General features: G+C 45.5%; 1 protein-coding gene across 1 annotated transcript in view; it reads right to left on the bottom strand.

Annotated features, from left to right (window-relative positions):
- Positions 1 to 370: 370 nt before the first annotated feature.
- The window catches only part of METTL2A (methyltransferase 2A, tRNA N3-cytidine), a 29,558-nt gene continuing 16,516 nt past the window's right edge, over positions 371 to 13,412 (bottom strand). Inside the window, exons 7-10 of the mRNA XM_016932696.3 lie at positions 8,545 to 8,684; positions 4,373 to 4,479; positions 1,548 to 1,613; positions 371 to 739 (exon numbers count right to left, since the gene is read on the bottom strand). Coding sequence (XP_016788185.2) covers positions 585 to 739; positions 1,548 to 1,613; positions 4,373 to 4,479; positions 8,545 to 8,684 — 468 coding nt within the window. The 3' untranslated portion in view covers positions 371 to 584. The remainder of the gene's footprint in view (positions 740 to 1,547; positions 1,614 to 4,372; positions 4,480 to 8,544; positions 8,685 to 13,412) is intronic.

Here is a 13,412-nt window from a genome sequence, read left to right as displayed (position 1 = left end):
TTGCGTCCCCTACAACTTAATAAGCCCTTCACTAACCTCTGTATGTATTAACTGCAATTGCCTAGCCCGGCATTTACGTTCTCAAAAGATTTAACGCAATTACAGTCAAAAAACACTTGTCATATGTAACACTTTTTCACATGGAAATAAATTGGTGGTTTAAGGTTTACAATTCCTTTGAATAAAATTTCAGTTATTAGTTACAAAATGCTAAGACAGATTGAGATCTCAAAGAAAGAACTTGAGAAAATTATGTTTTAAAGGACTTCACAAATACGAAGCATAATTGTTAGAATCCTGATACAAAGTAACTTTTCCTAGGTTTAAGGTTCAAGTCTGAATTCTTGAATTGTCCAACATCAACGAGACCTCATTTATATTCTTTTTATTTTTATTATTACTTTCAGATACAGGGTCTCTCACTATTTTGTCCAGGCTGGACTGCTGGGCTCAATGGATCCTCCCCGCCTCAGCCTCCTGAGTGGCTGGGATTACAGGCATGCACCATGCCCAGTGCTACAAATTTTTTTTTAAAAAAGCCCGGAAACACAATGGGCTTGCATCGTGTTGGTAGCAGGTGCCTCTCAGCTGGTGCTGGACAGAAGGGGCTTGCAGTATTTGCACTGAATCCAAACCCGGTACATTGTCAGTTGCTTCCCTCGGTTCACCTGCAGTCGGCGATCCACCAGGTTCTGAACTTTTTCCAGTCCAGCAGTGGTGAAAAGCGTGTCCAGTTCCTCTAGTGTGGAAAATAAAAGATGTTTATGCATTTTTCCCCTCAAGAAAAGGCATTTTTATCTACTAAGTCCTTGTTAAAAGGGGCTCTGGGAAGTTGCTGTCGTGTTTTTTACATGGCCGTTTGGTTATAAATGCAGTGGTGGCTTGGTAACAGTAAGTTCATGTTTAGGTAGGGGAAGCCACTGCGTATGGGCCGCGGTTTTTTCTTTTTTAAAAACCTTTGGTTTATATTTGGCCTTTAGGCTCTATGAACACCTTAAAATTTATGCAAAAATATCTATGTATGTCAAAGCAATTGTTTTAGGAAAGTGGTTTCATCATCTTAACCAAAGGCTCAAAGAAGGTGACCCTAAAATGGGCCCAGGAACGGAGAATTCGGAAGGCCCAGGTGAAGGATGAAGCCTGTGGATAGGCCAGTTGCAGAGGAGAGCAGTTCCCAGCACCCCTAGAACCCAGGGTTCACCCTGACCCGGGCACACCAAAGCACAACCCCATGTAGAGGGTGAAACAGGCTGGACTGGAGATGAGCCTTGCAGAGTGGGCAGGCTTCCCATTTTGGACAGTGGCAGACAGGGAGAGCAGAGCAGGACTGAAGGCATGGACAAGCCAGGGCTGCCTGGGGGCCCGAGTGGCTGGCTGCCATGGGTAGCCTAGCCCAGGGTGGAGGAGGGTGTGAGCAGTGGGGAACCGCAGGAAATGGCCTGCCTAAAAGGCAGGAGGGGCCAGATAGTTTTCCTTCTGAACGTGCCTTGAAGACCATCTCATCTGGTACTGGGGACTTTTAGTGTAAAAAGATGAGTGTTTCATACCTTGTGTGAAGAAGTAAACTCTGGTTCCATCACCTCTCACGTAGAAATTTCCAGATAGACACTGACCTGCAGAGTGATGTGTTAAAAATCAGAGACACTTTAAAGCACTTCTTTGACTCGCATTGCTAAGGAATGTTAACTGAGAGGTCAGTTTGTTGGGTGGAGAGCACTCCTGCCTCAGTGCTTCGGGAAGAGCAGCTCAACGGGAGTAAGTCACAATGTCAGAAAACATGAGGTTCCTAAGCACCCCACTCCAAAACTCTAGAATTGTTTGATGAAAACAACTTGTTCACTCTCCCAACCCCATTAAATTAACAGCACAAACTTTTTATTTATTTATTTTTTTTGAGACGGAGTTTTGCTCCTGTTGCCTGGGCTGGGTGCAATGGCGTGACCTCAGATCACTGCAGCCTCTGCCTCCCAGGTTCAAGTGATTCTCCTGCCTCAGCCTCCCAAGTAGCTGGGATTACAGGTTCCCACCACCATGCCCAGCTAATTTTTTGTATTTTTAGTAGAGTCAGGGTTTCACCATGTTGGCCAGGCTGGTCTCAAACTCCTCACCTCAGGTGATCCACCCACCTTGGCCTCCCAAAGTGCTGGGATTAAAGGCATGAGCCACCGTGCCTGGCCTATTTTTATTTTTTTTAATTAAGCAATATAGCTGAGTTTAAGGAAACTTGAGACAATCATTACCATTTTGGTGGTGACTGTCCTTTGCATGTCTCTTCACATGTCTACAGAATCATAAATACAACTCAGATACTGTTTTGATCATGAACATGCTTTCCCTTCTGCTGCTAACCTCCCTGACCTTACTTCAGTTTACCGGCCTGGCACATACTTCTAGACCTTCCTGAATGCCCAAATCATCACACAAGTGTATACTTATTTCCCTGCAGATACTGGTATAGGGGGATGGAGTTTAAAATACTCCCTTGCACATTGCTCTCCTCTCACTGAATACAGAACAGAAATCCCTCCAAGTTCACTGGTACGGGGTCCACCTCAGGTGACAAGCACAACATCTCCCTATCCAGAGGCATTCACTTTGTTTACAAAGTTTTGCTCCTGCATGTATTATGTGCTAGTTCTTGACTATATTCAAAAAAATGACTGGATTGAACAATAATTGGGTGCTTAAAAAAAGGCTGTAAGCCGGGCGCAGTGGCTCACGCCTGTAATCCCAGGACTTTGGGAGGCTGAGGTGGGTGGATCACCTGAGGTCAGGAGTTCGAGACCAGCCTGACCAACATGGTGAAACCCTGTCTCTACTAAAAATACAAAAAAATTAGCCAGGCGTGGTGGCACATGCCTGTAGCCTCGGCTATTCGGGAGGCTGAGGCAGGAGAATTGCTTGAACCCAAGAGACAGAGGTTGCAGTGAGCCGAGATCGTGCCATTGCACTCCAGCCTGGGAGACAGAGCGAGACTCCGTCTCAAAAAAAAAAAGGCTGTAACACTGGGCACAGTGGCTCACACCTGTAATCCCAGCATTTTGGGAGGCCAAGGCGGGTGGACCCAAGAGGCAGAGGTTGCAGTGAGCCGAGATCACGCCATTGCACTCCAGCCTGGGCAACAACGGCAAAACTCCATCTCAAAAAAAAGGCTGTAACAATTTCTTTTTCTACCAGTAATGAAGGAATGCACCTCTTTCTTTGAATTGGCCAGCAATAAGAAGTACTAACTCGTTATTTTTATTTCCTTGAAGTGTTGTTTACTGGCCATTTAGATATGTTCTTCTGTGAACTGACTAAATACTCCTCGCCTGTTTTTTGGGTGGGTCACTGATCTTTTCCTTATCAGTTTCATGAGAGCTCCTTGAAGAGCAAAGATATTAAGTCTTTATCTATTATATGCACTGAAAATATTCCTTCTTACTCCGTCATTTGCCTTTTACATTTTTAATGGCATCTTTTGTCATGCCACATTTAAAATTATTTGTGTCTTTCAAATATCTTTTTTTTTTTTTTTTGAGACAGAGTTTCACTCTTGTTGCCCAGGCTGGAGTGCAATGGTGTGATCTTGGCTCACTGCAACCTCTGCCTCCTGGGTTCAAGCGATTCTCCTGCCTCAGCCTCCCGAGTAGCTGGGATTACAGGCATGCGCCACCATGCCCAGCTAATTTGTATTTTTATTAGAGACAGGGTTTCTCCATGTTGGTCAGGCTGGTCTTGAACTCTTGAACTCAGGCGATCCACCCGCCTCAGCCTCCCAAAGTGTTGGAATTACAGGCATGAGCCACTGCGCCCGGCTGTCTTTCAAATGTCTTTCTAATAAAAGCTCTTCTAAAGGTAGCTGTCTTGCTTAAAAAGACCTCAATATCTAGATTATACAAGCCTCTTCAGTTTTCTTAAAAAAATATACTACTCTGTCACATATTAAATGGCTTTATATAAGGAGTTCTAATTCTAGAGTTTCTATTCTGATGGCAGCACCATTTTTTGATTATAGTGGCCAAATACCTTTTTTTTTTTTAATTATACTTTAAGTTCTGGGGTACATGTGCAGAACGTGCAGGTTTATTACATATGTATACATGTGCCATGGAGGTTTGCTGCACCCATCAACCCGTCATCTACATTAGGTATTTCTGCTAATGCTATCCCTCTCCCAGCCCCCTCACCCCCAGACAGACCCCAGTGTGTGATGCCCCCCGCCTCGTGTCCATGTGTTCTCATTGTTCAACTCCCACTTATGAGTGAGAAAAAGCGGTGTTTGGTTTTCTGTTCTTGTGTTAGTTTGCTGAGAATGATGATTTCCAGCTTCATCCATGTCCCTGCAAAGGACATGATCTCTAGTGGTTAGGATTCAGCACTTTCAAAATACCTTTTTTAAACCGAAGCTGAGCCATGTCATAGCGGCCGTAATCTCGCAGAAGCATCATCCCGCCAGGTTTCAGAAGCCTGCTCAGCCTGTTGATAGCCTTCTGCATCCTGTGGAGCAGCAGGGAATGACGGTCAATCAGGTCTCCTTAAAGACGGGGTTCTCTTTCCCTGTAGCATATCCCAAAAAGCCAGTGGACTTCCTCAACTGACACACCAAGTCCGAGATCTAAGCTCCTCTACTCTTGCTTCAGTTAGAACTGAAGGACATTAGCTGCCTGCTCACAGCTGTGGCCTCGATCCACTGCCATCAGCCTGAAGGGGCCCGAGGACAGCCCGCTTCTGCCGTAAGAAAGTTCCCTGCTCCCGGCCGGGTGCGGTGGCTCATGCTTGTAATACCAGCACTTTGGGAGGCTGAGGCAGGTGGATCACATGAGGTCAGGAGTTTGAGACCAGCCTGGCCAAAATGGTGAAACCCCATCTCTACTAAAAATACAAAAAGTAGCCAGGTGTGGTGGCGTGTGCCTGTAATCCCAGACACTCAGGAGGCTGAGGCAGGAGAATTTCTGGAACCTGGGAGGTGGAGGTTGCAGTGAGCCAAGATTGCACCACTGCCCTCCGGCCTGGGCCGCAGAGTAACTGAGACTTTGTCTCCAAAAAACAAACAAACAAAAGTTCTCTGCTCTCCACCTGGCTCACTTCCCCACTGTCCTAGATAGCCATCTTTGCCCTGTGCGCCTGTGGCTGAGCTGAATCCTGAGCATCCAGTGGGTTCTGCTAGGTGACTTATCTGCCTGCACCATTAGACCTGAGCTCTTTCAATGTAGGGGCTGTATCTTTCTGTTTGTTAAATGAAGACTTGTCCTCAAGAACTTACAATACAATCAGTACGCAAATGAGTATAACAGACAGAGGGTTTTACACTTAGGTCTGTGCTTTCCATATGCAGTGTTCTTCAAAAGTCTTGGTGCAGGTTGAAGCTTTCATAACTTCAGAAGTCTAAATGCTACAAACTTCACCAAAAAAATTTCAAAGTCTATTTATATTTTGCATAATGAATGTTTCCCACTTAAAAAAAAAACAAAAAACAAAAAAACGGCCGAGGCAGGCAGATCACCTGAGGTCAGGAGTTCGAGACCAGCCTGGCCAACATGGTGAAACCCTGTCTCTACTAAAAATACAAAAAAATTAGCCAGGGATGGTGGCAGGCACCTGTAATCCCAGCTACTTGGGAGGCTGAGGCAGGAGAATCGCTTGAACATGGCAGGCGGAGATTGCAGTGAGCCAAGACCATAGCACTGCACTCCAGCCTGGGCAACAAGAGTGAAACTCCGTCTCAGAAAACAAACAAACAAACAAAAAACAGCTGGGGTCCTGCTATGCTATGTTGCCTCGGCTGGACTCTTGGGCTCAAGTGATCCTCCTGCCTCAGTCTCTAGGTAGCTGGGACTAAAAGTGTGTGCCACTGTGTCTGGCTTGAATTTTAAATTTTAATAATTTGTTTTAGTCCATGTCAATTTTTAAAAAGTTTGTAGCATTGAAACTTCTAAGGTCATAGGTTTTTTTTGAGACAGGGTCTCACTCTGTCACCCAGGCTGCAGTGCAGTGGTGTGATCATAGCTCACTTCACTGCAGCCTCAAACTCCTGGGCTTAAGCCATACTCCTGCCTCAGCCTTCTGAGTAGCTGGGACTACAGATATGTACCTGGCTAAATTTTTTTATTTTTATTTTTAGTAGAGATAAAGGTCTTGCTTTGTTGCCCAAGCTGGTCTTGAGCTCCTGGCTTCAAGCACTCCTCCCACCTCAGCCTCCCAAAGTGGTGGGATTATAGGCATGAGCCACTGTGCCTGGTCAACCTCTGCAATTATTAAAGTTTAAAACCATGGTAGGCCTTTTGAGTTATCCTGCATATGCCTTTATTTCACACTCATCCTCTCAGGTTGGATGACTTCAGTACCCTTCTAGAGGAAGTGTGGCCTTCTAGAGGAAGGTCAATCACCCAAAGCTCCTATCCTGTGCAGCCAGCGAGGGGTCCTTGGACTATGGGAGATAAACCAGGATCTCAATCACTGGTCCCTGCAGTCTCTAGTCATGTAATCTGGCTTCCTAACACCAGCTTACCTTGACCTTTAACACTAATTTACTTAATCATCCTTTGCAGGACTCTGATGACACAGAATGAGGAGATGTTTGACGTCTCTAATCTCATGATTTCATGGGTATAGTTTACCCTAACATGTGCCAACCCCCAGCCTGTCCAGACTCACTGCACTCTGGCAGTGACAAGGGCTTCCATGGAATTAGTCAATGGTATCTGAATCTCTGAGCCACCATCTGACTCTGCTTCCTTGAGAAGGTAGTTTTGGTCAGGTGCAGTGGCTCATGCCTGTAATCCCAGCACTTTGGGATGCCGAGGTGGGTGGATAACTTGAGGTAAGGAGTTCAAGACCAGCCTGGCCAACATAGTGAAACCCCGTCTCTACTAAAAATACAAAAAATATTAGCCAGGTGTGGTGGTGCTTGTCTGTAATCCCAGCTGCTCGGGAGGCTGAGGCAGGAGAATCGCTTTAACCTTGGAGGCAAAGGTTGCAGTGAACTGAGATCTCACCACTGCACTCCAGCCTGGGCAACAGAGTGAGACTCCATCTCAGAAAAAAAAAAGAGAAGGTAGTGTCACAGGACCACTGGTTACCTATGCATATGAAGTTTTAATGGTGTATTTTAGGATATAGCATTTGACTTTCCTTTAATCTGAATCTGATTTTATAGAATTCTGTATCACCCTTTTCTAAAACACTGTAAGCATCAGAGAACACCTTAGTTAAGGTTCAATGTAAATTTCATGTTGCTAATAAGGTTGTTTTATTTAAAGCATTTAAAAGGCCAATAGGCTGGGCGTGGTGGCTCACGCCTGTAATCCCAGCACTTTGGGAGGCCGTGGCGGGCGGATCATGAGGTCAGGAGTTTGAGACCAGCCTGGCCAACATGGTGAAACACCACCTCTACTAAAAAAAAAAATACAAAAATTAGCCAGGCATAGTGGCGTACACCTGTAATCCCAGCTGCTTGGGAGGCTGAGGCAGGAGAATTTGTTGAACCCGGGAGGTGGAGGTTGCAGTGAGCCAAGATCTCATCACTGCACCCCAGCCGGGGCAACAGAGCAAGACTCCGTCTTCAAAAAAAAAAAAAAGCCAGCATAGTGGCTCATGCCTGTAATCCCAGCATTTTGCAAGGTTGAGGCAAGCAGATCACAAGGTCAGGAGTTTAAGACCAGCCTGGCCAACATGGTGAAACCTCGCATCTACTAAAAATACAAAAATTAGCTGGGCATGGTGGCAGGTGCCTGTAATCCCAGCTACTCGGGAGGTTGAGGCAGGAGAATTGTGTGAACCGGGGAGGCGGAGGTTGCAATGAGCCTAGATCACGCCATTGCATTCCAGCCCAGGCGACAGGGCGAGACTCCATCTCAAAAAAATAAAATAAAATAAAATAAAAAGCCAATAATGAGACATTACCTAAGAGCTGTGACACCCACAGTTCACAGTTCTAAAACGGCATGTGATGAGACTATCAATAGGAATTTCCCCACATACTCATTAGAGACTGATTTCCCATTCTTTCCCAATGTTGAGCCACAACAAGGAAATGAAGAACCAACTACTGCAGAAGTTTCGAGGCCAGAACAGAAGTTGGACATCAAGACAAATTTAGGAAAATGGCTGAGATGCTCACATCACTACAAATGGTGTGGCTTCTTTGTGTCTATCAGAACATAAACAAAACTCTTTTTACTTTGAGCCCAACTCTAATATCAAGGTCCCTCGCCAGGCTGGGCATGGTGGCTCACACCTATAATCCCAGCACTTTGGGAGGCCAAGGTGGGAGGATCGCTTGAGCCCAGGAATTCAAGACCGTCTGGGCAACATGGCAAAACCCCATCTCTGCTAAAAACACAAAAATTGGCCAGGACTGGTGGCACGTGCCTGTGGTCCCACCTACTTGGGAAGCTGAGGAGGGAGGATCATTTAAGCCCAAGAGGTTAAGGCTGCAGTGAGCCATGATCATGCCACTGCACTCCAGCCTGGGCTGACAGAGCAAGACCCTATTTTTAAAAAAAAGGTCCCTCACCAAAGCTTTCTTTTTGTGACACTACCAGCCAAGGGACCCAAACTTACTTGTCTGGAACAATTGCTGAAAGAACAAATATGAGAATGATAATATCAAGACTGCCCTTGGGCACTGGGTAACTCTTCTCTTCATCACACAGGTCGTGAACAAAGGCAAAACACCGAGAAGGATCATATTCTGAATTTGTCTGCAGACAGGTGGAAGACACAAGTAAGTTAGAAAATATTAACATAGCCTAAAGAAAAGATTATCTTGTTTTAAATTTTAAATGTAACTGTTGCTACTTCACAAAGAGGGATATATTTCTTTTTTCTTTTTTTTCTTGAGGCAAAATCTCCCCATGTTGCCCAGGCTGGCCTCAAACTCTTGGGTTCACGCGATAGCATCACTTGCCTCACCCTCCAGAGTAGGGGATATATTTCTAATCATTATATAGATTGGTGAAAAAGTAATTGCGGTTTTTGCTATTGACAGTAATGGCAAGGATGTGGAGACTCATGCCTGTAATCCCAGCACTTTGGGAGGCCAAGGCGGGAGGATCACCTAAGATCAGGAGTTCGAGACCAGCCTGACCAACATGGAGAAACCCCATCTCTACTAAAAATACAAAATTAGCTGGGTGTGGTGGCGCATGCCTGTAATCCCAGCTACTCGGGAGGCTGAGGCAGGAGAATCGCTTGAACCCAGGAGGCAGAGGTTGCAGTGAGCCGAGATTGCACCATTGCACTCCAGCCTGGGCAATAAGAGTGAAACTCCATCTAAAAAAAAGAAAAAAAAAAAACGGCAAAAACGACAATTACTTTTGCATCAATCTAATAGCATGTTATTTCAGGGAGGACTCAAAGAGTAAAGATCAGGAATAATTGAAGGGAGACAGTGAGGAATCTAATAGTTGCTTTTAAAATAGAACATTCCTGACTCCCCTACTTTTATTCTTTATTCTTGTGTACTTTCTGTACTTCTCATGCATGAAGTCAGATCTAAGAATTGGAAAACGATCATGAAAATGAGTGACCAACAGGGAAAAAAAAAACATTCGTAAGGAGAGAGACAGCACATACTTTAAATAAGCACGCGGTGGTTCACGCCTGTAATCCCAGCACTTTGGGAGGCCGAGGCAGGCGGATCATGAGGTCAGGAGATGGAGACCATCCTGGCTAACATGGTGAAACCCCGTCTCCACTAAAAATACAAAAAATTAGCCGGGCGTGGTGGCAGGTGCCTGTAGTCCCAGCTACTCGGGAGGCTGAGGCAGGAGAATGGCGTGAACCCGGGAGGCGGAGCTTTCAGTAAGCTGAGATGGCACCACTGCACTCCAGCCTGGGCGACAGAGGGAGACTCCGTCTCAAAAACAAAAACAAAAACAAACAAACAAACAAACAAACCAAAAGCACGATCTGCTAGGCACGGTGGCTCATGCCTAGAATCCCAGCACCCTGGGAGGCTGAGGCAGGAGGATCACTTGAGCCCAGGAGTTTGAGACCAGCTAGGCAACATAGTGAGACTTCATCTCTACAAAAAATAAAAAAATGCCGGGTGCATGCCTGTAATCCTAGCACTTTGGGAGGTCGAGGTGGGCGGATTACCTGAGGTCAGGAGTTCAAAACCAGCCTGGCCAACACGGTGAAACCCCGTCTCTACTAAAAATACAAAAAAATTAGCTGGGTGCAGTGGCACCCGCCTGTAATCCCAGCTACTCTGGAGGCTGAGGCAGGAGAATCGCTTGAACCTGGGAGGCGGAGGTTGCAGTGAGCCAAGATCACGCCACTGCACTCCAGCCTGGGCGACAGAGCTAGACTCCGTCGCAAAAAAAAAAAAAAAAAAAAATTAGCCAGGTGTGGTGGCATGTGCCCGTAGTCCCAGTTACACAGGAGGTGGGAGAATCACTTGAGCCCAGGAGATCAAGGCCACAGTGAGCTTGATTGTACCACCGCACTCCAGCCTGAGTGACTGAGACCCTGTCTCAAAACAAACAACAAAGCACACGATTTAAAACAACTCCCAACTAGAAAATATTACACAAACCATAGAATTCTTCAGGAAAATCTATTTCTGTAGATGTAGAAAATTTACTTTGTTATCAAAAACTGAAGTAAAGATAGGCTTCAATATTCATTTGGTCTTTAACTGAATGAATAATTCTAAAAGCATGGCACTACCAATTCCTAATCTGCCCTAACAGCATTATACATAATTGTGACAGACTCTTTTTTTTTTTTTTTTTTGAGACAGAGTCTTGTTCTGTTGCCCAGGCTGGAGTGGTGCGATCTCAGCTCACTGCAACCTCTGCTTCCCAGGTTCAAGCAATTCCCCTGCCTCAGCCTCCCCAGTAGCTGGGATTACAGGTGCATGCCACCACGTCCTGCTAGTTTTTGTATTTTTTTTTTTTTTTTTGAGATGGAGTTTCACTCTTGTAGCCCAGGCTGGAGTGCAATGGCGTGATCTTGGCTCACTACAACCTCTGCCTCCCAGGTTCAAGCGATTCTCCTGCCTCAGCCTCCCGAGTAGCTGGGACTACAGGCACCTACCACCATACCTGGCTAATTTTTGTATTTTTAGTAGAGATGGAGTTTCACCATATTGGCCAGGCTGATCTGGAACTCTTGACCTCAGATGATCTGCCCATCTTAGCCTCCCAAAGTGCTGGGATTACAGGCATGAACCACTGCACCCGGCCTAGTTTTTGTGTTTTTTAAAGTAGAGACAGGGTTTCACCATGTTGGCCAGGCTGGTCTTGAACTCCTGACCTCAAGTGATCTGCCCACCTCAGCCTCCCAAAGTGCTGGCCACCATGCCTGGCCAATTGTAACAGACACATTTTTTTTTTTTTTTTTTGAGATGGAGTCTTGCTCTGTCACCCAGGCTGGAGTGCAGTGGTGCGATCTCGGCTCACTGCAACCTCCGCCTCCTGGGTTCAAGCGATTCTTCTGCTTCACCCTCCCAAGTAGCTGGGACTACAGGTGCGTGCCACCAAACCCAGCTAAATTTCACATTTTTAGTAGAGACGGGGTTTCACCATATTGGTCAGGATGGTATCGAACTCCTGACCTCGTGATCCGCTGGCCTTGGCCTCCCAAAGTGCTGGGATGACAGGTGTGAGCCACTGCACCCAGCCATAACAGATACATTTTAAGGCATCTACCCTCAATGTCCGTCTTCTCCAAATATGTGAGTTTGTTTCTCATTGGCCAAAGCTGATTCAAACAGGGCTGCTGTATTTATCAGCTAGGTTGTGTTAACTAGACTTCCCAGGGACTTCAGAACTGGGACACAATCATTTTAGTGAGGCACCATGAACCCCTGAACAGGGTGAGCTTGTAAGGGACTGGGAGGAGCAAGCACGTTGGGGCCACGTGCAAAATTAGGAAATACTGACTAGAGAAAACTGGTATGCAAAGAGGGAAAAAACAAATGGGCCCTGGACAATGACAGGTAAGATACCAGGAACTTGGGGCTGTATTTTGTGCCCTTAAGTTCTATGACATTCTACCTTATTGCTTTGAGTTTGTCTAGACGTTTCTGTTACTTGTAACTCAAAGAACCCCAATGGAATCATCTCATCAGGTTCACCTGAGCCCAAAATTCAAGGCTACAGTGGGCTATGATTGTGTCACTCTACTTCAGCCTGGGCAACACAGTGAGACCCTGTCTCAAAAAAAAAAAAAAAAAAGTGAAGCCTGAAGATGTGACTGAATTGCTGCAATCTTGTTGCTGCTTGTTTTTTAGTCTTATTCTTTCTTTCTTTCTTTTTTTTTAAACCAGCATCCTTATCTATAAGGAGTTGCTTCTTACGGTTGGGCAAAGAAAGTGGTTTACTGAGATCAAATCTACTCCAGTAAAGATGCTATGAACATTGTTTAGAAATGGCAAGAAAGGTTTTTTGTTTTGAAATGGCATCAAACTTAGTTGATAAAGCAGCAGCAGGGTTTGAGAGAATGGACTTCAATTTGAAAGAAGCTCTACTGTGGGCAAAATCCTATCAGCATCGCATGCTACAGAGAAATCTTTCATGAAAGGAAGAGCCAAATGATATGGTAAACTTCACTGTTACCTTATTTTAAGAAATTCCCAGTCACCCCAGCCCTTAGCAACCACCACCCCAGCCCTTGGCAATCACCACCCTGATCAGTCAGCAGCCATCAATACCAAGGCAAGACCGTCCACTAGCAAAGATTACAACTTGCTGAAGGTTTAGATGATTATTAACATGTTTTAGCAATAAACTATTTTTTTTTCTTTCTCTCTATTTTCTTTGAGATGGAGTCTCACTGTCGCCCAGACTGGAGTGCAGTGGCACAATCTTGGCTGACTGCAACCTTTGCCTCCCCAGTTCAAGCGATTCTCCTGCTTCAGCCTTTTGAGTAGCTGGGACTACAGGTGCCCACCACCATGCCTGGATAATTTCTTGTATTTTTCTTTAGTAGAGATGGGGTTTCTCCATGTTGCCTAGGCCAGTCTTGAACTCCTGATCTCAAGTGATCTGTCTGCCTCAGCCTCCCAAAGTGTTGGGATGACAGGCGTTAAGCCATTGTGGCCGACCAATAATGTATTTTTATTTTTTTGAGATGGAGTCTCGCTCTGTTGTCTAGCTGGAGTGCAGTGGCGCGATCTCAGCTCACTGCAACCTCCGCCTCCTGAGTTCAAGTGATTCTCCTGCCTCAGCCTCCTGAGTAGCTGAAATTACAGGTATGCGCCATTTTTTGTATTTTTAGCCCAGCTAATTTTTTTGTATTTTTAGTAGAGATGGGGTTTCACTTGGTCAGGCTGGTCTTGAACTCCTGACCTTGTGATCTGCCCACCCCGGCCTCCCAAAGTGCTGGGATTACAGGCATGAGTCACCGCACCGGCATGCAATCGTATTTCATTAGTTTATGCAATTGTGTATTAAATTTAATAATTACAACATAAGTGTAAG

This window comes from Pan troglodytes, chromosome 19, assembly GCF_028858775.2.
Source record: "Pan troglodytes isolate AG18354 chromosome 19, NHGRI_mPanTro3-v2.0_pri, whole genome shotgun sequence".
In the NCBI taxonomy this organism is placed as follows: domain Eukaryota; kingdom Metazoa; phylum Chordata; class Mammalia; order Primates; family Hominidae; genus Pan; species Pan troglodytes.
The sequence above is the reverse complement of the archived record's forward strand: the minus strand, read 5'-3'. Positions and strand labels throughout refer to the sequence as shown.